The following is a 20,796-nucleotide window of genomic DNA, read 5'->3' on the forward strand; positions in this document are numbered from 1 at the left end:
AAAATAGAGCAGTGTCAGATTTCAGATTTTGTAGGATTTCTCGTTTGTCTTTTTCTCCAGTTAGCACTAGACTTGTTTGTTTTGGTCGTATTTACCCAGAATGCCCTGCACTGTAATCCACTTCCTGCTTTTGGAGCGGTATCCAGTCCGCTTGGTGTTCACATATGCATTCAAACCGCACCAGAGTTCACATTAATCAAACTAAGATGAAGTTCGTAGGCAGAGCAGAGTTCAGTCTTTTGGTATGATTGCACATTCACACCTCAACAAACAAACCGGACCTTTTAGAGTTGGATTAAAGTGGACTAAAGACGGCTGGTGGGAATGAACCTCAGTGTTAAATAGGAGCCATGACGCCTGCAGCCAGTAAAGACTTTACTTCAGCACCAAGAGTTGAGCGGATCCTTGTTAGCTTGCCAGGTCAATACCTTGTCAGTGGCATCGGCTCCCGCAGCTAAAGCCTCTCCATCCTCTGCCTCCCTGGAGGCAAAACACTCCCTCCTTAACCGAGTCTGGAGGCCAGACCGCTCACTTCTTCCTCCATGGCTGACCTAGTTTCTTCACGCCGGCTCAAAGTAGAGAAAAGGTGCTGAAAGTCCAACCGGTTTCACGGAGCGCTGAGGAAGATGGAACAGACGGAGAGGAAGGCAGAGGATTCCCACTGACAGTCGAGGGTTTTACCAAGTCCAATATGGATTAGCTTTGATCTGACTAAAAAACTTTGTGGCCCAGTATTCCCAAACACTCTGCTGCTCCGTTTTGACTAAGAATCCTTTCTTCCTCTACACAAAATCTTCACACTTATCATTTTTCAAGTGACTTACTTCCTTTTTCTGCCTCAGCCACACGTTGTCTACATGTTAAAGATAAAAATGAAGCTAAAATACCTGATTTATGAACGCCAACACCAACAATATGAGGTAAAATGATGTTAAAAATGACCTACTATGCTTCTTTTAACAGGTTAGGATAGGTTTATGGTCTATACAAAGCATGTTCATCACAAAGTTTTGCACAAAATCATTCTTAGATAATGAGAATTTAGTCTCTTCCTTTCAGAATACGCTTTTAAAGGGCGTCTTGTCACTTTAAATCCAAATAAGCCACGCCCCCAACTCAACCTTTACACTCACAGGTAAAAATGGCTGAAAAGAGATTAAACATAAAATTAAAAATAAGCAAAATCCATTGATTATTGATCCCAAAGGTAAATTAAGTAGATAATAGCTCAAATAAATGTGCAATTATGCATCCAAACATCTTTAAAAAGCATTAGCATCTGCACAACCAACAAAAATGCAGCAAGTGGTTTCTACACTTGTCCTCTCCAGCAGCCATTGTACAGCACATACAGCGGTAAAACCAGCTGACCAAACATGCAGGAACTCCTTGGGTTGCTATAGGTAACGGGAGGAACTCTGTTTAGGTTGCTAGGTAATGGGCAGAACTCTGTTTAGGTTGCTGGGTAACGGCTGTGCCATTTGAATGTGACTTAACAAGCCAGAGGTTTTGAAAACAGCTCATTTTCCAGACACCAAAAAACATGAAGTTGTTACTATAAACATTTGGGTGTTGTTGCTGAGACCCAAATGGAATAATAAAAGTTGTAGAATGTGAATTTTCCACAACAGTTCTCCTTTAATGTAAGACAAGATGCTCTAAAACCAGAAGCTTAAATGGAAAATAGTTCAATTCTAATACTATAAATGGCCGGTTTTGTTAAATTTATGAATGAACTGAGCTGCTGTAAAAATAAATAAATAAATAAATAAATAAAAAATCAATACAAGGCTACAGCCAGTTGAGCAGCTTCTGTTGGTTTTAGCTGTATTTGGTCATTTTAGCAGCAGTTTTTATTAACTGAGAACAACACGCAGCTGTTCAGATAAATGGAGAAAAACCTTTTTCCTCTGCGTTTTTTGGAAACATTTCCGAGGTCGTAAAACAACAGAGGACCAACTCTGTCTGCAGCGTAATGATATGATTTATCGGTTCAACTGAGCAGTAACCAGGGCGAGCTGCTGACCCACTTTCTCTCACACCCACCAACTGTAGACACAAACACAGAAATATCCAGAGTAACAAACGTCTGAGGGAAACTTTTCCAGTTTTTCATGCAGTTTGTGTGAAAGGTTCTGCTTTTGTAGCTAGAGGACGAAGAGTGACCGAGCAGCAGCCGTCTGATCCACCGGGAAGCGCCGCACACCTGAGGACAAGGACAGGAGGTAAAAATAACCGCACATCCAGCTCCACACGGCGCACATAATAAAATGACTGGAAGCAGCACGAAGCAGAAGATTGTTTTCATGCGGGAATCCTCGGGTGGTTTGAACCGGTGAAATGTCAGCGGCGGTGACGCACAGAGGGATGCAGCTTCAAACGTGCAACTTCGTTATGGATGTGTGTCTTAAGACGCCGTATCACGGTAGAAAAAAAGGAGTAAATTTCTGCCATAAAACAAAAACAAGGGCATTTCTGAGTTTGAAAAGCCAAATGACTTTTAGAAAAAAAAAAACTAATTTTGAAAGTAACGTCAAAAATCTTCAGGAAAATCTCTGAAATTTTTGAGATTGAAATGCAAATAAAATTGAAATGTTGAGGTTAATCTCCAAAACTTTTTAGAAAAAAACTTCCAAAAAGTGGAAAAATTCTGACTTTAGAAACTCATAAATTTCAACGTTTTTTCAAGAATATTTCTTTGGATAATCTAAAAAACATTGTTTTTGTTATTACTAGCAAATTTTCAACTTTTCAATCAAGTTTCAAAAACCAAACGTTTGTAAGAAACCCTTCAAAATTTTAACATTAATCTCACGGATTTTCAGCAAAAAACTTTGAGTTTGAGAAGTTTAAAATTTGCTAGAAAAAAACATTTTGAAATTAATCTCTGAGGTTTTTTTTAGAAACAAGAAAATTTCTGAGTTTTAAAAGTCAAAAATTTGCTAGAAAACTCAGAATTTTTTAGATTAACTTGATCTTAACACATCAGCATCAAATTATTATCAGGAGCCGGACTTTGAAACAAGTCTGTGTCAGATCCTGATATCCAAGTTTTTTCACATTATTTTAGATGTTGTTCTGCTTACACTATGACTATATTCAATAACAGCCTGTAGTGCAACTCATAGAAGGGACAACTGAAATAAAAGCCACTTTTTTGAAAATATTTCTCATTTATTTTCTAGAAAAGAAAGTGAGAAAAATCTTATCTGGGATGAAAAAAAAGTCAGATGTTTTTAAACCACATCGGCCGACTCTGAGATTTTTTTTCTCACTGCATAAAATTGATTTTTCAAGTTTTTAGAGGAAAATTATTCTTGATTGATTTTGTACTGGGTTGCCAATAGAAAACACATTTTAGGACTGAAATTGAATGTTTTACTCCTGCACAACAATCCCCAGAGAGTTTTCCGGAGGTCAAAAGCTGAGAGAATAAAGTATATTTTCTCTTCTCTCTAAGAAAATGGTACACCGTCCTTGCTGCGACCCTCCTGCCAGCATAAATATTTATAAATGCCACCCGCGATAAGCCGATTTCATCCAGTTTTACATTATCTGACCAGCTGATTTATCTGCACTGAGTCCAGATTTGCATTCACAGACAGAAACGCTCACTTCTCCTTTTCACCTCCGTCGTCCTTTATTCTCACCTGATCCGCGGCGGAGGAAACACAATAATATTTCACAAAATGGAATCGTAAACCTCAGCAGCTGAAAGTGATTTACAGCAGCTCACGCACACATGACAGATAAATGGATTCTGACTGCTGTACGCGTGGCTTTTAGTGAGCGATTCATCTCCGTTTGCTTTTACTTCCTTTTATTCTCCCGTCTCCGCCTGACTCTGTTGAGCTGGTGGGATTTTTGCATGAAGATAAATAGGTCAGGAAACCAAAACACGGCTTCCTCCTTGGAGGCACAAAGACGGCGTGGTGACCCCCTCACCCAGATATCTCCATCTGGACTGGAGATAAAACTCCTTTAAAGTGTCTAACAGCTGAAGCAGCCATGCAGAACCTAAAATAAAACCGGATCAATTAACTCCAACTGGATGGAAAAAGATCAAACTGTCCTTCAGAAATGTTGCATTTCATGGTTTATATCAGTTAATGAGTTAATTTAAAGTTGACTGATCTAGCGTTTCATTTATAATTAAAAACTTGTGCTTAGAAAAAAATTACATTTTACTGATTGAATTAACTGAAAATTGTGATTTTCTCACATTATTAGACCCATTTATAAAAAATAGCAAAACAGTGAGCTCCTAGTTTGATGTTTGAAGAGAAAAATAAAAGAGGAAAAGAATAAAATTTGTAAAAGGCATGAACAGAGGGACATTCATGCAGAAACTGTCTTAAATTAATGCTACAACTTGGCTCCACTAACTCACAATCACCCCCCAAATCATCTTTATTTATTGGCACAATGTTTTACTAGATTAGAATCATGAAAATAATTGTTTGTTGCAGTCATAGTAAATATAAATTTTCATCAATGAAAACGTTTTTACGTTACTAGCTGGAGTCAGACCAGTTGGAGATGGTTTGCTTTGGAAGCCCAAAACGTTTTTGTTGCCAAATATTTTATTTATCAAGTAGGAAGTAAGAAAAGCACGCCAAAGACGCGTCTTCCAGGAGCTGATGTGGTTTCCTGTTGCACCATGGGAGGTGGAAACCGGGGAGAGGCGCATCGTGTCAGGGCTGACACTCGTTGGCTTGTCAAGATGGAAATTGCCGTAATGTGTCCTGCAGTGGTCTGCGGTTCTACATCAACACAGGAAAACGTACCTAGTAATGCATTCAGCCTCATCGCCTTAGAAACACACTGGACGGCCATGTTGGGTTTGTTTCAGAACGACAAAACTCAGACAGCCGTGACTTTATGAGAGATGAAGATGGTGAGATTACACATCAACATGTGAAGATCCTTAATAAAGAGCTGGAGATTTAATGGAGTCCAGGAGACTGCAGGGACGGCAACATCTGAACTCTTCTGAAACGCGTTGTGTAAAGTAATTATGATGGTCGATTCAGAGAGGAAAAAACTCAAACATTTTGAGATTAATCCAGCAGTTTTTTAGAAAAACAAGGAATTTTTTGGAGTTTGGAATCTCCAACTTTCCTGTGAATTTGCAGGAAAAAAGTCATATACTTCTAGATTAATCTCAAAATTTTCAAGAAAAACATTTCAGAATTCAAAAAGTCAAAAGATTTCCAGAACAAAAACTCAGAAATCTTGATATTAGAATTAATATGACAAACCAGGAGCGACGTGCCATTAATTAATTTTAGAATTTTCTTTAGAGAAAACTTGGAGATCTGAGTTTCAAAAGTAAAAACTCAGAAATTTACTGGGGGGAAAAAAGTAAAAAAATATATATATATATAATGTATCTCAGAGATTTTCTAGAAAAAAGTCAAAAATTGTTGACTTTTGAAACTTTGAAAAAAAAAATTGTTTTAGAAAATTTCTGAGATTAACATCAAAATTTCCAAGTTTTTTGAGCAAATGTTTGACTTCAAACTCAGAAATTTCAGTTTTTTCTAGAAGATGTCTGAGTTTTTTGTGGGAAATTTACTCCTTTTCTGTTCTATCTGGAATCGCCCTGATATGCTGAACAACCCAACCACAGAAATGAGAATTATATAAATTCCCAGGCAGTGCCAACACTTCAGCACATCAGAAACTAAACTCTTCAATCAAACCCAATGCTGCTCTTTTTTTAGCGAAGGCAGTGAATGCATCACAACCTCACTTCCTGTGACTATGGGAATATTTTCACATCATCGAGATGCACAGCAGGACAAACTGAGTGTTCATTCCCTCTGCAGAAGCTTAAAATGAAACTCAGCAGGGAAGCGTTCCAGGTTGAGATAAATAAATAACTAACACACCTTATTGGATATTCATCACATGTATCGGCTTCTGCTCATCCTCCACCTTGAAGAACGCAAACACAGCGTCAGGCACGCTGCCGGGCGACAGAGGCCGGCACATCGCCGCTGGTTTGTCAAAACTTTGACCCAAAGTGGTTGGAAAAATTACCTGAGGTGATGGCACATTTTAGAGCCGTCTTCAAACTGTTTCAGGTACGACAGCGAGTTGTAGATAGAAAAAAAGAGTACATTCTGCTGAAAAACGTGTAAATTTATGAGATTCAAAAGTTGAAAATTTGTTAGAAAAAATTCTAAATTTTGAGATTTATCTAAATTGAATAAAAACTTTTTGAGTCCCAAAAGAAAAAAATTGCGAGAAAAAAATTAAAGGTTTTTGAATAAATCTCAGAAATTTCTGAGTTTGAAAAGTAAAAAACTTTCTCGAAAAAAAACAAAACAATGAAATATCTGAGCTCTGAAAGTTAAAAACATTTGACTTGAAACTCAAAACATTTCCAAAAGTTGAAAATTTTTGACTTTGGAAACTCAGTAATTTTAGTTTTTTTTCTAGAAATGTCTACAGATTAATTTAAAAATGAGGTTTTTCTAGCAAATTGTCAACTTGTCAAACTCAGAAATGTACAAATTTCTTTTCTAGATATTTCTGTATTTATCTCAAAATTTCTAAGTTTTTTTTTTTGGAAGAAATCTCCTTTTTTATAGATAGACAGACAGGTAGAACTGTAAGTTTTCAACAATTTAAAGAAATTATTATATATCTTGCTGAAAAGTTACTTGTAATAATCTGTTTGTCGCGCCGCCCTACCAAAAGGTCATAATTGTTCACCCAGGTAATCATAAAGTAGTTCATGTTGTCAGTTTCACTTTCAGTTCCAAGCATCCAACAGTTCAAGTGAATGAATCTTCATCAGCGCAGACAGAGCATTTGCATGGTGTTGCATGAAATTGAACAGTATTATTGTTTGGTGACTGATTACCTCAATCTGAATCTGACATGATTGGATTAAGTTAATTTAATCTGAATCCAGTTGGATTCTGTACAGTTAAATACAGATTGGGCCAGTATGTTTTGGAAAATGCCTTAATCGATAAGATTTGTCATGTTATCAACTGGTGATGGGCAAATAAACAGAACTTGATTGAAATTTTGTCCAAAAAAATAAAAATAAATGTAAAGATTTTTTCCATCAAGGATGATTTGACAATAAAACTGTATTTGAGCAGAAAAGCAATTAAATTCAGTCCAAATACTGACTAATGAACCTCATAAACAGCTGAATAAATGGATGATTCAGCAAGTCACAGCAATAAAATAAGATACGGGCATAAAAAAGGATTTTCTGAGAATATGCTTACACTTTACTCTTGTTCCTCTGCAAATAAACAACAAAAAGAGAAAAAAAGGGAAAAAACTGGCAGGAAAACAATCTTTACATAAGTTCAGGCTACGCATCTTATAATGTAGTCCCAACCCTACGCTGCATAAGAAGCCCTTGACAGCTCCTGTATAATTCAACAACCACTTTAACCTTCATGCATTAATTTCCTCTCTGCTGTAAGTTAAATAATGTGAGGTAAGTTTCACTGCCGTTAGCCGTGATCCTGCTGAAGTCCCACTAAATCTAATGGAGAACAGCTATTTTCTATTTAATGCAACACCTAAAATGACAACTGAGCAAAATTATATTACACAAAAAATGACATGAGTGGATTTAAGGAGAGTCAAGAACCACAACAAGGATGTGAGCTGTTGCCTGGTAATACTGAGTCCAACGAAGGAACATCTTAGAGATATTTACCAGCAGNTCTTTAAACGTTTTTTAACATGCTCATGTTTCTGATTGGCTGCTAAGCTACTTTACTCCTCAAGCTAGGACAGCAAGCGCTATATGGATGAGGAAAAGACCTCATGGCCAATTAAAATCAGAAGGTATGAGGCAGCATTCATGCTAAACAAATGCAAGAATAGTGCATTTGTTTAGCATGAATAGTGAATAAAAGTGAGAAAAACTTGTTTCTTTAGATATGTTGTAGCATCTGTGGTAAAAGGTTCCTAAGCCAGAAGCTAATGTTTGGGTCCATGGCATGCAGAGGTTTGGGAACCCTTGGTGTATGTAAACTTCTGGTTTCAACTATATTCAAATTATTTTGTTCTCTCAATTTGTCTTAATGCCAAACCCTAAACTAAAGGAATTTGTTGCCTTCTTGTAAAGCATGAAAGTAAGCTGCAACTTCGTTTCGCTGTTCACATTTCTCACAAATGATTTTTCAAACATCAGCTGTAAAGAAAACCTATAAATCAATAATGTCACTTAAACCAAAGTAACAGGAAACTCCAGGAACCCCTCTGCCAACATTCTGAAAATGCAGATTTACACATTTTGATGTTAAGCAGGGCAAACAATCAAGTTATGGCGTCACGTCCAGCTTAGCGGGGATTAGTACCAGTTGGAGGCGGTAACTTTTGTCAGTGTGAATGTGAACTAGTTTGCTTTCTTCAATTATTTTCAGATTTCTCCTTCATTGTGGATGGTGTGAGGTTTAGCATTAGTGTAAAACAAAAACTATAACTTTTCTTTAGCTTTAAATGGGCTATAAAGTAGAACGAAAAACTGCTTGATAATTCTAGTGTGATGTAAGTAATTATCTACAATGAAAATGAAAGGAAAAGTGAGAATCTTAGAAATTTTGTCCAGTCTTTAGGCACTTGGAGATAAACAAAACCCTTCAATGATCCTTAGAGTAAAGAAATAAACACCAAGCATGTGGAGCTCTTCATTGCAAAGCGCTGCTGCTGCTGGCTGTAGTTAACCGAAGTGGCATGCTGCAGAAAAGCTGGCTGCAATTGGCCCCTGAGGAATGTTAATTACCTCTGTGACAATAAATCCATAAAGATTTGAAGGAAAAAGAGATTCCTGAGGATAAACAAAGAAAAAGAGTGAGCTATTAAGTTCAGTCAGCTGTGAAAAATAGGATTTCTGCTAGATAAAAACCGGAAATAATTGACTGATGCCGGAGAATTTAAAGTTTTAGAGATAAGAAGGATCCAAAGGTTGAAGGATAGCAGCTCTCAAGGATTGAACTGCTTGTTTGGTGCAACCTAAAAGCCAAAACCTAATATACAAAAAAAAACATTGAGATTTGTGAGGCTTGAACAAACAAATGTTTTTAATTAAAATATAAGTAAAGCAATAAAAAACTTCTATTGGCTGATTTAAACAAAAAATCACACTTTTACAATCCTAAAGCATCTCAGAGCTAGCTGTGTATAGTTCAGCTGTACAATATACTGCTCAACAATTCGGCCTAAACAGGTTCTTTAACAGGAAAACAAAGAAACTCAAATGGGAAGATGTGGATGTTGATTCCCACCGAATCAGAGAACAGTCCAGGTTCTGGATTTTAAAGGGGACCTATTATGCAAAATTCCCATCTTGCAAGCTTTTACTCTTCCATTTGGATCTCAATTGCTTCTAAAACAGCACAAGTGCTTAAAAAAATCCCAAGCTGGTGTTTTTTGGTGTTTGGAAAATTAACCATTTTGAAACCCTCTAGAATGTGACATAACAAACCAAGCTGGGTCCAGGACATTTGGTCAGCTGGTTTTATCACTGTATCAGTAAAATAGCTGCTGGAAAAGACCAAATGTTTAGTTATTCACTTCTGGTTTATTGGTTGTGCAGGAGGCTCCATTTCTGCTTTTCAAATATGTAAGGTTGGATAATTGCGTATTGGTTTGTAGCCATTTTCTTGTGTGAGTCTAAATGTTGAGTAGGGGGGCGTGGCCAGCAGCAGCTTATTTGGATTTAAAGAGACAAGACGCCCTAAAACAGCTCATTATGAAAGGAGCTCAAAATAGACTAAAATCTCATCATCTAAGAATGACTTGTGCAAAAAAAAAAAAAGTGACAAGCATATTTCATACAGACCATAGACCTATCCTAACCTGTTGAAGGAAGCATAATAGGTCACCTTTAAGACACAGCGCTCAAAGCCTCATTATGGCCAATAAAAACACAGATAACTGATGAACTTTTACAAACCACAGAGCAAACAGGCGTTCCAGTCACTTCGAGTGTAATGGGTGTCTACGTCACTCTAGGAAAACACAATCAGCTGTCTAAAAACAGATCCACAGTGACTTTCAGAACGTTCTTGAAGAAAACACAAAGATGTGGCAGTTTTTAGAACCAACACAGAGCTGGTGAAAATATCCATTTTCAGTTTTCATAATTGAAAACAACAAACAATGCTGACAGACAGTTTGTAAACCTCCTTCTCGCCCTCGTTGTTCCCTCATCGGTACTACTCCCCGTTGCTCCGTTGTTGCCTGGTTTTCCTGTGATGTTAAGCTAAGTCTCCTCTCCTCAGAAGAGTCTGGGCCACTGAGGAGGGGGCAGAGGTCCGCAGGACGTCCAATCGACCTCCCTCAGCCGCAGGAGATAACAGTGAAGCGTTTGGAGATGCAGGACATGTTGTGCAGCACGATTCCCAACAGGAACAGCAGCACACACGCCACTAAAATAACCGTGCAAACGCCGGACCATGTGGAACCCTTTCCTCCTCCAACAGGGCCGGGAACTCTCCTCTCGCCTTCGCTGCCGTCCAGCCCGACGCCCTCCAGGCCCATCGCCAGGCCCAGAGGCTGCTGTTCGGGCACCGTCACCACCGTCATGCCCTTCTGCTGGCTGCCAGGAAGAAAGCGGCAACCCAGGTCTCCAGGCAGGCCGAGCGCCCGCTCCTTGGTGACCGGCAACGGCAGCATGTAGCAACCATTGCTAGGGAGGCGGATGAAGACAGGCGTGTGCTCCGAGGCGTGAGGTATAGCGATGACGGTGATGATGTCCGGGTCGTCTGGCAGCTGGGAGACGGACAGGCCGGGGGGAAGCTTGGTGACGCCGCGGCACCAAGGGCAGCGGATCTCCTTCTGGGTGCTGCGCATCTGGGTCAGGCACACGGAGCAGCAGGTGTGCCTGCAGTCCAGGAGTTTGGGCCGCCGCCGGGGGCTGTAGTAGTTAAAGCAGATCTGGCATTCCAGAATGGAGTCCTGGGAAAGAGTCTCCATGTTGGAAAGGTGCATCCAGCAGCCGGTAGCCCGGGTTTCAATGCAGAGCAGGTTGGGATGTTTTGCAATCGTCCTCAACTTCACTGTTGTCAAAACCCTTCAGTTGGCGAAATGTTCCATCTGCAAGAGAAGAAGAAAGACCAGTCTTTAGAAACTGCATGTCAAAATAAAAGCCTCTTAATCACAAGATAAGGCCTGTTGTAATAAGAAATAAATCAGTTAATAGCATGATGAATTAAAATTAGTTCAATAATTTGCATGGTTTATTGTTTTGCATTTTGAATTTAAGATTTAAAAAAAAACTTTGCAAATCTGCTGAATTCAAAACACTTCAAGTGGCAGTTCTACCTTAAGATTAATTTCAAATTATAGAAAAAAGGAAAAAAAATCCGATTAAGCACTTTCTGCAATTTAATTATACATCAGTTAATCGGTTAATCCAAGACAAAAACATGGCAGATTTGTATCTGATTAACCGCTAGAATAATTGATTAATCATCAGAACAATTGATAGAATAGCTGTTTTCTAAAATAACTGTTCGTTGCAGCCCTATAATGACATATGAGAAACAACTGGCAGTCTTGTGAATGATGCAGAAACGTCTGTATCATCCAGCAGGTGACTGCAGTGTATTCATGAGATCCTTCGGTATTTGTGTCGACTGTGGCTGTTTCCTTTTTCTCCTTCTGGCCACATACTCCAGGAACCCTCCTTCCACATCCGGCTCTTCTTGCATAATCACGTCTGCGGTGTTAATTCATGCAGAAGCGGCGATAGTTTGCTTTTACAGATGAGTAAGCCCTGTCAAAATACCACCGTGGAAACAATGAATACCAAACAGGGCCAAGCCGCCTTTACGTTTTGTTTCTTTGCCCAAATTGTCAAGTGTGAAAACTGCTGAGGAGGAAAAAAAGGAAGAAAAACAAGTAGATTTTCCTTTCTCTCTCTTTTTTTTCTACGCTGCCATCATGACAGAGACGCTGTCCCTTCAGGCGTAAAAAGCGGGAGAGGACGAAGTGAGATGGAGAGAAACGATGATAGAAATAGAAAAAGGTGACCACTGATTGTCCCGCAATACTGAGCGTCGGTGTCCCTTATCAGAAACAAGATCTCAGGTAATTACAGCTCTCATGGCGCCCCGTAGGGACACCGATGCAGCAGGAGAGAGATAAGAAGAGGTTTCACATCAAACATGTTCAGAGCAGATCATTCAGTCCTGCTGGCAGGTTCATTTAAGTGCAGATCAAACTCGACCTTGGATGGAAAAACATAACAGGACCAGAAAAAACATCAAATATCTACTGAAATCCTCCCTGAATATAAAGAATTTCACTTTAGAAAGAAAGTATACCATCTCACATTTCATAATAATTTATTAGACAAACATAAGAGCAATTTGGAAAAGCTGTGCATGGATACAAGAAGAACACAGAATGAATTTTAGCCCACTTTTCTTTCCAACATTGCTACAGATTAGTTAAGTCTCTTTCTCTCTCTTAAAGGGCGACATTATGTCTTCTCCAGACACAGAGGGTCATTTTATATCACAATCTAGTAACTATTTCACCTTCAGCCGTTATAAAAATACTGTAAAAATTAAACATGATTAGTTTTTCTCTCTGTAAGAAGCTCCTGCTCTGTGTGAAACTTCTAGGACGTAATCACAACAATGCTCCTCCTTATGCCATTTACAACTGTTTTAGGAGCAAAGGACTGAGAAGTAGTTCACAGTGTGTTTAAATTTTATAAAATAGTAGCATTTAATGCACTTTTTTGGGTTTTCTGAAAATATATATTTTGAATATTGCTCCAAAATTGAAACATATAGCTGACAAATAAAGAGCATTTTGACGTTATGATTCAGTTTTAGAGTGTTTTCACACCTAGATTCTGTTCGATTGGTTTGTTACATTTTCAGCTGCTGTGGTTTTCTTTCCCACTGCACTCAGTCAAATGAACCAAACCCTTTGAAAAGCCTGTTCCCCTCCTCACCTGTGGGGGCGCTGCACCAAGAACCATTGAAGGAAACAACACAAAAACCTCCAAGGTCAACATGAACACAACTTCACTCTTCACAAAATACAAACAAAAATAGAGCAGTGTCAGATTTCAGATTTTGTAGGATTTCTCGTTTGTCTTTTTCTCCAGCTAGCACTAGACTTGTTTGTTTTGGTCGTATTTACCCAGAATGCCCTGCACTGTAATCCACTTCCTGCTTTTGGAGCAGTCCGCTTGGTGTTCACATATACATTCAAACCGCACCAGAGTTCACATTAATCAAACTAAGATGAAGTTCGTAGGCAGAGCAGAGTTCAGTCTTTTGGTATGATTGCACATTCACACCTCAACAAACAAACCGGACCTTTAAGAGTTGGATTAAAGTGGACTAAAGACAGCTGGTGGGAATGAACCTCAGTGTTAAATAGGAGCCATGACGCCTGCAGCCAGTAAAGACTTTACTTCAGCACCAAGAGTTGAGCGGATCCTTGTTAGCTTGCCAGGTCAATACCTTGTCAGTGGCATCGGCTCCCGCAGCTAAAGCCTCTCCATCCTCTGCCTCCCTGGAGGCAAAACACTCCCTCCTTAACCGAGTCTGGAGGCCAGACCGCTCACTTCTTCCTCCATGGCTGACCTAGTTTCTTCACGCCGGCTCAAAGTAGAGAAAAGGTGCTGAAAGTCCAACCGGTTTCACGGAGCGCTGAGGAAGATGGAACAGACGGAGAGGAAGGCAGAGGATTCCCACTGACAGTCGAGGGTTTTACCAAGTCCAATATGGATTAGCTTTGATCTGACTAAAAAACTTTGTGGCCCAGTATTCCCAAACACTCTGCTGCTCCGTTTTGACTAAGAATCCTTTCTTCCTCTACACAAAATCTTCACACTTATCATTTTTCAAGTGACTTACTTCCTTTTTCTGCCTCAGCCACACGTTGTCTACATGTTAAAGATAAAAATGAAGCTAAAATACCTGATTTATGAACGCCAACACCAACAATATGAGGTAAAATGATGTTAAAAATGACCTACTATGCTTCTTTTAACAGGTTAGGATAGGTTTATGGTCTATACAAAGCATGTTCATCACAAAGTTTTGCACAAAATCATTCTTAGATAATGAGAATTTAGTCTCTTCCTTTCAGAATACGCTTTTAAAGGGCGTCTTGTCACTTTAAATCCAAATAAACCACGCCCCCAACTCAACCTTTACACTCACAGGTAAAAATGGCTGAAAAGAGATTAAATATAAAATTAAAAATACGCAAAATCCATTGATTATTGATCCCAAAGGTAAATTAAGTAGATAATAGCTCAAATAAATGTGCAATTATGCATCCAAACATCTTTAAAAAGCATTAGCATCTGCACAACCAACAAAAATGCAGCAAGTGGTTTCTACACTTGTCCTCTCCAGCAGCCATTGTACAGCACATACAGCGGTAAAACCAGCTGACCAAACATGCAGGAACTCCTTGGGTTGCTATAGGTAACGGGAGGAACTCTGTTTAGGTTGCTAGGTAATGGGCAGAACTCTGTTTAGGTTGCTGGGTAACGGCTGTGCCATTTGAATGTGACTTAACAAGCCAGAGGTTTTGAAAACAGCTCATTTTCCAGACACCAAAAAACATGAAGTTGTTACTATAAACATTTGGGTGTTGTTGCTGAGACCCAAATGGAATAATAAAAGTTGTAGAATGTGAATTTTCCACAACAGTTCTCCTTTAATGTAAGACAAGATGCTCTAAAACCAGAAGCTTAAATGGAAAATAGTTCAATTCTAATACTATAAATGGCCGGTTTTGTTAAATTTATGAATGAACTGAGCTGCTGTAAAAATAAATAAATAAATAAATAAATAAAAAATCAATACAAGGCTACAGCCAGTTGAGCAGCTTCTGTTGGTTTTAGCTGTATTTGGTCATTTTAGCAGCAGTTTTTATTAACTGAGAACAACACGCAGCTGTTCAGATAAATGGAGAAAAACCTTTTTCCTCTGCGTTTTTTGGAAACATTTCCGAGGTCGTAAAACAACAGAGGACCAACTCTGTCTGCAGCGTAATGATATGATTTATCGGTTCAACTGAGCAGTAACCAGGGCGAGCTGCTGACCCACTTTCTCTCACACCCACCAACTGTAGACACAAACACAGAAATATCCAGAGTAACAAACGTCTGAGGGAAACTTTTCCAGTTTTTCATGCAGTTTGTGTGAAAGGTTCTGCTTTTGTAGCTAGAGGACGAAGAGTGACCGAGCAGCAGCCGTCTGATCCACCGGGAAGCGCCGCACACCTGAGGACAAGGACAGGAGGTAAAAATAACCGCACATCCAGCTCCACACGGCGCACATAATAAAATGACTGGAAGCAGCACGAAGCAGAAGATTGTTTTCATGCGGGAATCCTCGGGTGGTTTGAACCGGTGAAATGTCAGCGGCGGTGACGCACAGAGGGATGCAGCTTCAAACGTGCAACTTCGTTATGGATGTGTGTCTTAAGACGCCGTATCACGGTAGAAAAAAATAAGGAGTACATTTCTGCCATAAAACAAAAACAAGGGCATTTCTGAGTTTGAAAAGCCAAATGACTTTTAGAAAAAAACACAAATTTTGAAAGTAACGTCAAAAATCTTCTGGAAAATCTCTGAAATTTTTAAGATTGAAATGCAAATAAAATTGAAATGTTGAGGTTAATCTCCAAAACTTTTTAGAAAAAAAACTTCCAAAAAGTGGAAAAATTCTGACTTTAGAAACTCATAAATTTCAACGTTTTTTCAAGAATATTTCTTTGGATAATCTAAAAAACATTGTTTTTGTTATTACTAGCAAATTTTCAACTTTTCAATCAAGTTTCAAAAACCAAACGTTTGTAAGAAACCCTTCAAAATTTTAACATTAATCTCACGGATTTTCAGCAAAAAACTTTGAGTTTGAGAAGTTTAAAATTTGCTAGAAAAAAACATTTTGAAATTAATCTCTGAGGTTTTTTTTAGAAACAAGAAAATTTCTGAGTTTTAAAAGTCAAAAATTTGCTAGAAAACTCAGAATTTTTTAGATTAACTTGATCTTAACACATCAGCATCAAATTATTATCAGGAGCCGGACTTTGAAACAAGTCTGTGTCAGATCCTGATATCCAAGTTTTTTCACATTATTTTAGATGTTGTTCTGCTTACACTATGACTATATTCAATAACAGCCTGTAGTGCAACTCATAGAAGGGACAACTGAAATAAAAGCCACTTTTTTGAAAATATTTCTCATTTATTTTCTAGAAAAGAAAGTGAGAAAAATCTTATCTGGGATGAAAAAAAAGTCAGATGTTTTTAAACCACATCGGCCGACTCTGAGATTTTTTTTCTCACTGCATAAAATTGATTTTTCAAGTTTTTAGAGGAAAATTATTCTTGATTGATTTTGTACTGGGTTGCCAATAGAAAACACATTTTAGGACTGAAATTGAATGTTTTACTCCTGCACAACAATCCCCAGAGAGTTTTCCGGAGGTCAAAAGCTGAGAGAATAAAGTATATTTTCTCTTCTCTCTAAGAAAATGGTACATCGTCCTTGCTGCGACCCTCCTGCCAGCATAAGTATTGATAAATGCCACCCGCGATAAGCCGATTTCATCCAGTTTTACATTATCTGACCAGCTGATTTATCTGCACTGAGTCCAGATTTGCATTCACAGACAGAAGCGCTCACTTCTCCTTTTCACCTCCGTCGTCCTTTATTCTCACCTGATCCGCGGCGGAGGAAACACAATAATATTTCACAAAATGGAATCGTAAACCTCAGCAGCTGAAAGTGATTTACAGCAGCTCACGCACACATGACAGATAAATGGATTCTGACTGCTGTACGCGTGGCTTTTAGTGAGCGATTCATCTCCGTTTGCTTTTACTTCCTTTTATTCTCCCGTCTCCGCCTGACTCTGTTGAACTGCTGGGATTTTTGCATGAAGATAAATAGGTCAGGAAACCAAAACACGGCTTCCTCCTTGGAGGCACAAAGACGGCGTGGTGACCCCCTCACCCAGATATCTCCATCTGGACTGGAGATAAAACTCCTTTAAAGTGTCTAACAGCTGAAGCAGCCATGCAGAACCTAAAATAAAACCGGATCAATTGACTCCAACTGGATGGAAAAAGATCAAACTGTCCTTCAGAAATGTTGCATTTCATGGTTTATATCAGTTAATGAGTTAATTTAAAGTTGACTGATCTAGCGTTTCATTTATAATTAAAAACTTGCGCTTAGAAAAAAATTAAATTTTACTGACTGAATTAACTGAAAATTGTGATTTTCTCACATTATTAGACCCATTTATAAAAAATAGCAAAACAGTGAGCTCCTAGTTTGATGTTTGAAGAGAAAAATAAAAGAGGAAAAGAATAAAATTTGTAAAAGGCATGAACAGAGGGACATTCATGCAGAAACTGTATTAAATTAATGCTACAACTTGGCTCCACTAACTCACAATCACCCCCCAAATCATCTTTATTTATTGGCACAATGTTTTACTAGATTAGAATCATGAAAATAATTGTTTGTTGCAGTCATAGTAAATATAAATTTTCATCAATGAAAACGTTTTTACGTTACTAGCTGGAGTCAGACCAGTTGGAGATGGTTTGCTTTGGAAGCCCAAAACGTTTTTGTTGCCAAATATTTTATTTATCAAGTAGGAAGTAAGAAAAGCACGCCAAAGACGCGTCTTCCAGGAGCTGATGTGGTTTCCTGTTGCACCATGGGAGGTGGAAACCGGGGAGAGGCGCATCGTGTCAGGGCTGACACTCGTTGGCTTGTCAAGATGGAAATTGCCGTAATGTGTCCTGCAGTGGTCTGCGGTTCTACATCAACACAGGAAAACGTACCTATGCATTCAGCCTCATCGCCTTAGAAACACACTGGACGGCCATGTTGGGTTTGTTTCAGAACGACAAAACTCAGACAGCCGTGACTTTATGAGAGATGAAGATGGTGAGATTACACATCAACATGTGAAGATCCTTAATAAAGAGCTGGAGATTTAATGGAGTCCAGGAGACTGCAGGGACGGCAACATCTGAACACTCCTGAAACACGTTGTGTAAAGTAATTATGATGGTCGATTCAGAGAGGAAAAAACTCAAACATTTTGAGATTAATCCAGCAGTTTTTTAGAAAAACAAGGAATTTTTTGGAGTTTGGAATCTCCAACTTTCCTGTGAATTTGCAGGAAAAAAGTCATATACTTCTAGATTAATCTCAAAATTTTCAAGAAAAACAACATTTCAGAATTCAAAAAGTCAAAAGATTTCCAGAACAAAAACTCAGAAATCTTGATATTAGAATTAATATGACAAACCAGGAGCGACGTGCCATTAATTAATTTTAGAATTTTCTTTAGAGAAAACTTGGAGATCTGAGTTTCAAAAGTAAAAACTCAGAAATTTACTGGGGGGAAAAAAGTAAAAAAATATATATATATATAATGTATCTCAGAGATTTTCTAGAAAAAAGTCAAAAATATATATATATATATATATAATGTATCTCAGAGATTTTCTAGAAAAAAGTCAAAAATTGTTGACTTTTGAAACTTTGAAAAAAAAAATTGTTTTAGAAAATTTCTGAGATTAACATCAAAATTTCCAAGTTTTTTGAGCAAATGTTTGACTTTTCAACTCAGAAATTTCAGAGTTTTTTCTAGAAGATGTCTGAGTTTTTTGTGGGAAATTTACTCCTTTTCTGTTCTATCTGGAATCGCCCTGATATGCTGAACAACCCAACCACAGAAATGAGAATTATATAAATTCCCAGGCAGTGCCAACACTTCAGCACATCAGAAACTAAACTCTCCAATCAAACCCAATGCTGCTCTTTTTTTAGCGAAGGCAGTGAATGCATCACAACCTCACTTCCTGTGACTATGGGAATATTTTCACATCATCGAGATGCACAGCAGGACAAACTGAGTGTTCATTCCCTCTGCAGAAGCTTAAAATGAAACTCAGCAGGGAAGCGTTCCAGGTTGAGATAAATAAATAACTAACACACCTTATTGGATATTCATCACATGTATCGGCTTCTGCTCATCCTCCACCTTGAAGAACGCAAACACAGCGTCAGGCACGCTGCCGGGCGACAGAGGCCGGCACATCGCCGCTGGTTTGTCAAAACTTTGACCCAAAGTGGTTGGAAAAATTACCTGAGGTGATGGCACATTTTAGAGCCGTCTTCAAACTGTTTCAGGTACGACAGCGAGTTGTAGATAGAAAAAAAGAGTACATTCTGCTGAAAAACGTGTAAATTTATGAGATTCAAAAGTTGAAAATTTGTTAGAAAAAATTCTAAATTTTGAGATTTATCTAAATTGAATAAAAACTTTTTGAGTCCCAAAAGAAAAAAATTGCGAGAAAAAAATTAAAGGTTTTTGAATAAATCTCAGAAATTTCTGAGTTTGAAAAGTAAAAAACTTTCTCGAAAAAAAAAACAATGAAATATCTGAGCTCTGAAAGTTAAAAACATTTGACTTGAAACTCAAAACATTTCCAAAAGTTGAAAATTTTTGACTTTGGAAACTCAGTAATTTTAGTTTTTTTTCTAGAAATGTCTACAGATTAATTTAAAAATGAGGTTTTTCTAGCAAATTGTCAACTTGTCAAACTCAGAAATGTACAAGTTTCTTTTCTAGAAAATTTCTGAATTTATCTCAAAATTTCTAAGTTTTTTTTTTTGGAAGAAATCTCCTTTTTTATAGATAGACAGGTAGAACTGTAAGTTTTCAACAATTTCAAGAAATTATTATATATCTTGCTGAAAAGTTCCTTGTAATAATCTGTTTGTCGCGCCGCCCTACCAAAAGGTCATAATTGTTCACCCAGGTAATCATAAAGTAGTTCATGTTGTCAGTTTCACTTTCAGTTCCAAGCATCCAACAGTTCAAGTGAATGAATCTTCATCAGCGCAGACAGAGCATTTGCATGGTGTTGCATGAAATTGAACAGTATTATTGTTTGGTGACTGATTACCTCAATCTGAATCTGACATGATTGGATTAAGTTAATTTAATCTGAATCCAGTTGGATTCTGTACAGTTAAATACAGATTGGGCCAGTATGTTTTGGAAAATGCCTTAATCGATAAGATTTGTCATGTTATCAACTGGTGATGGGCAAATAAACAGAACTTGATTGAAATTTTGTCCAAAAAAATAAAAATAAATGTAAAGATTTTTTCCATCAAGGATGATTTGACAATAAAACTGTATTTGAGCAGAAAAGCAATTAAATTCAGTCCAACTGACTAATGAACCTCATAAACAGCTGAATAAATGGATGATTCAGCAAGTCACAGCAATAAAATAAGATACGGGCATAAAAAAGGATTTTCTGAGAATATGCTTACACTTTACTCTTGTTCCTCTGCAAATAAACAACAAAAAGAGAAAAAAAGGGAAAAAACTGGCAGGAAAACAATCTTTACATAAGTTCAGGCTACGCATCTTATAATGTAGTCCCAACCCTACGCTGCATAAGAAGCCCTTGACAGCTCCTGTATAATTCAACAACCACTTTAACCTTCATGCATTAATTTCCTCTCTGCTGTAAGTTAAATAATGTGAGGCAAGTTTCACTGCCGTTAGCCGTGATCCTGCTGAAGTCCCACTAAATCTAATGGAGAACAGCTATTTTCTATTTAATGCAACACCTAAAATGACAATTAAGCAAAATTATATTACACCAAAATGATATAAATGGATTTAAGGAGAGTCAAGAACCACAACAAGGATGTGAGCTGTTGCCTGGTAATACTGAGTCCAACGAAGGAACATCTTAGAGATATTTACCAGCAG

The 20,796-nt window shown here is 38.0% G+C and overlaps 1 protein-coding gene across 1 annotated transcript in view; it reads right to left on the reverse strand.

The window, feature by feature from the left end:
- Positions 1-10,038: 10,038 nt before the first annotated feature.
- The window catches only part of LOC103146930 (E3 ubiquitin-protein ligase RNF152-like), a 37,575-nt gene continuing 26,817 nt past the window's right edge, over positions 10,039-20,796 (reverse strand). The window contains exon 2 of the mRNA XM_007565037.2: positions 10,039-11,082. Coding sequence (XP_007565099.1) covers positions 10,327-10,977 — 651 coding nt within the window. The 5' untranslated portion in view covers positions 10,978-11,082 and the 3' untranslated portion in view covers positions 10,039-10,326. The remainder of the gene's footprint in view (positions 11,083-20,796) is intronic.

The sequence above is a fragment of the Poecilia formosa genome, unplaced genomic scaffold (assembly GCF_000485575.1).
Source record: "Poecilia formosa unplaced genomic scaffold, Poecilia_formosa-5.1.2 Scaffold171, whole genome shotgun sequence".
Lineage (NCBI taxonomy): Eukaryota > Metazoa > Chordata > Actinopteri > Cyprinodontiformes > Poeciliidae > Poecilia > Poecilia formosa.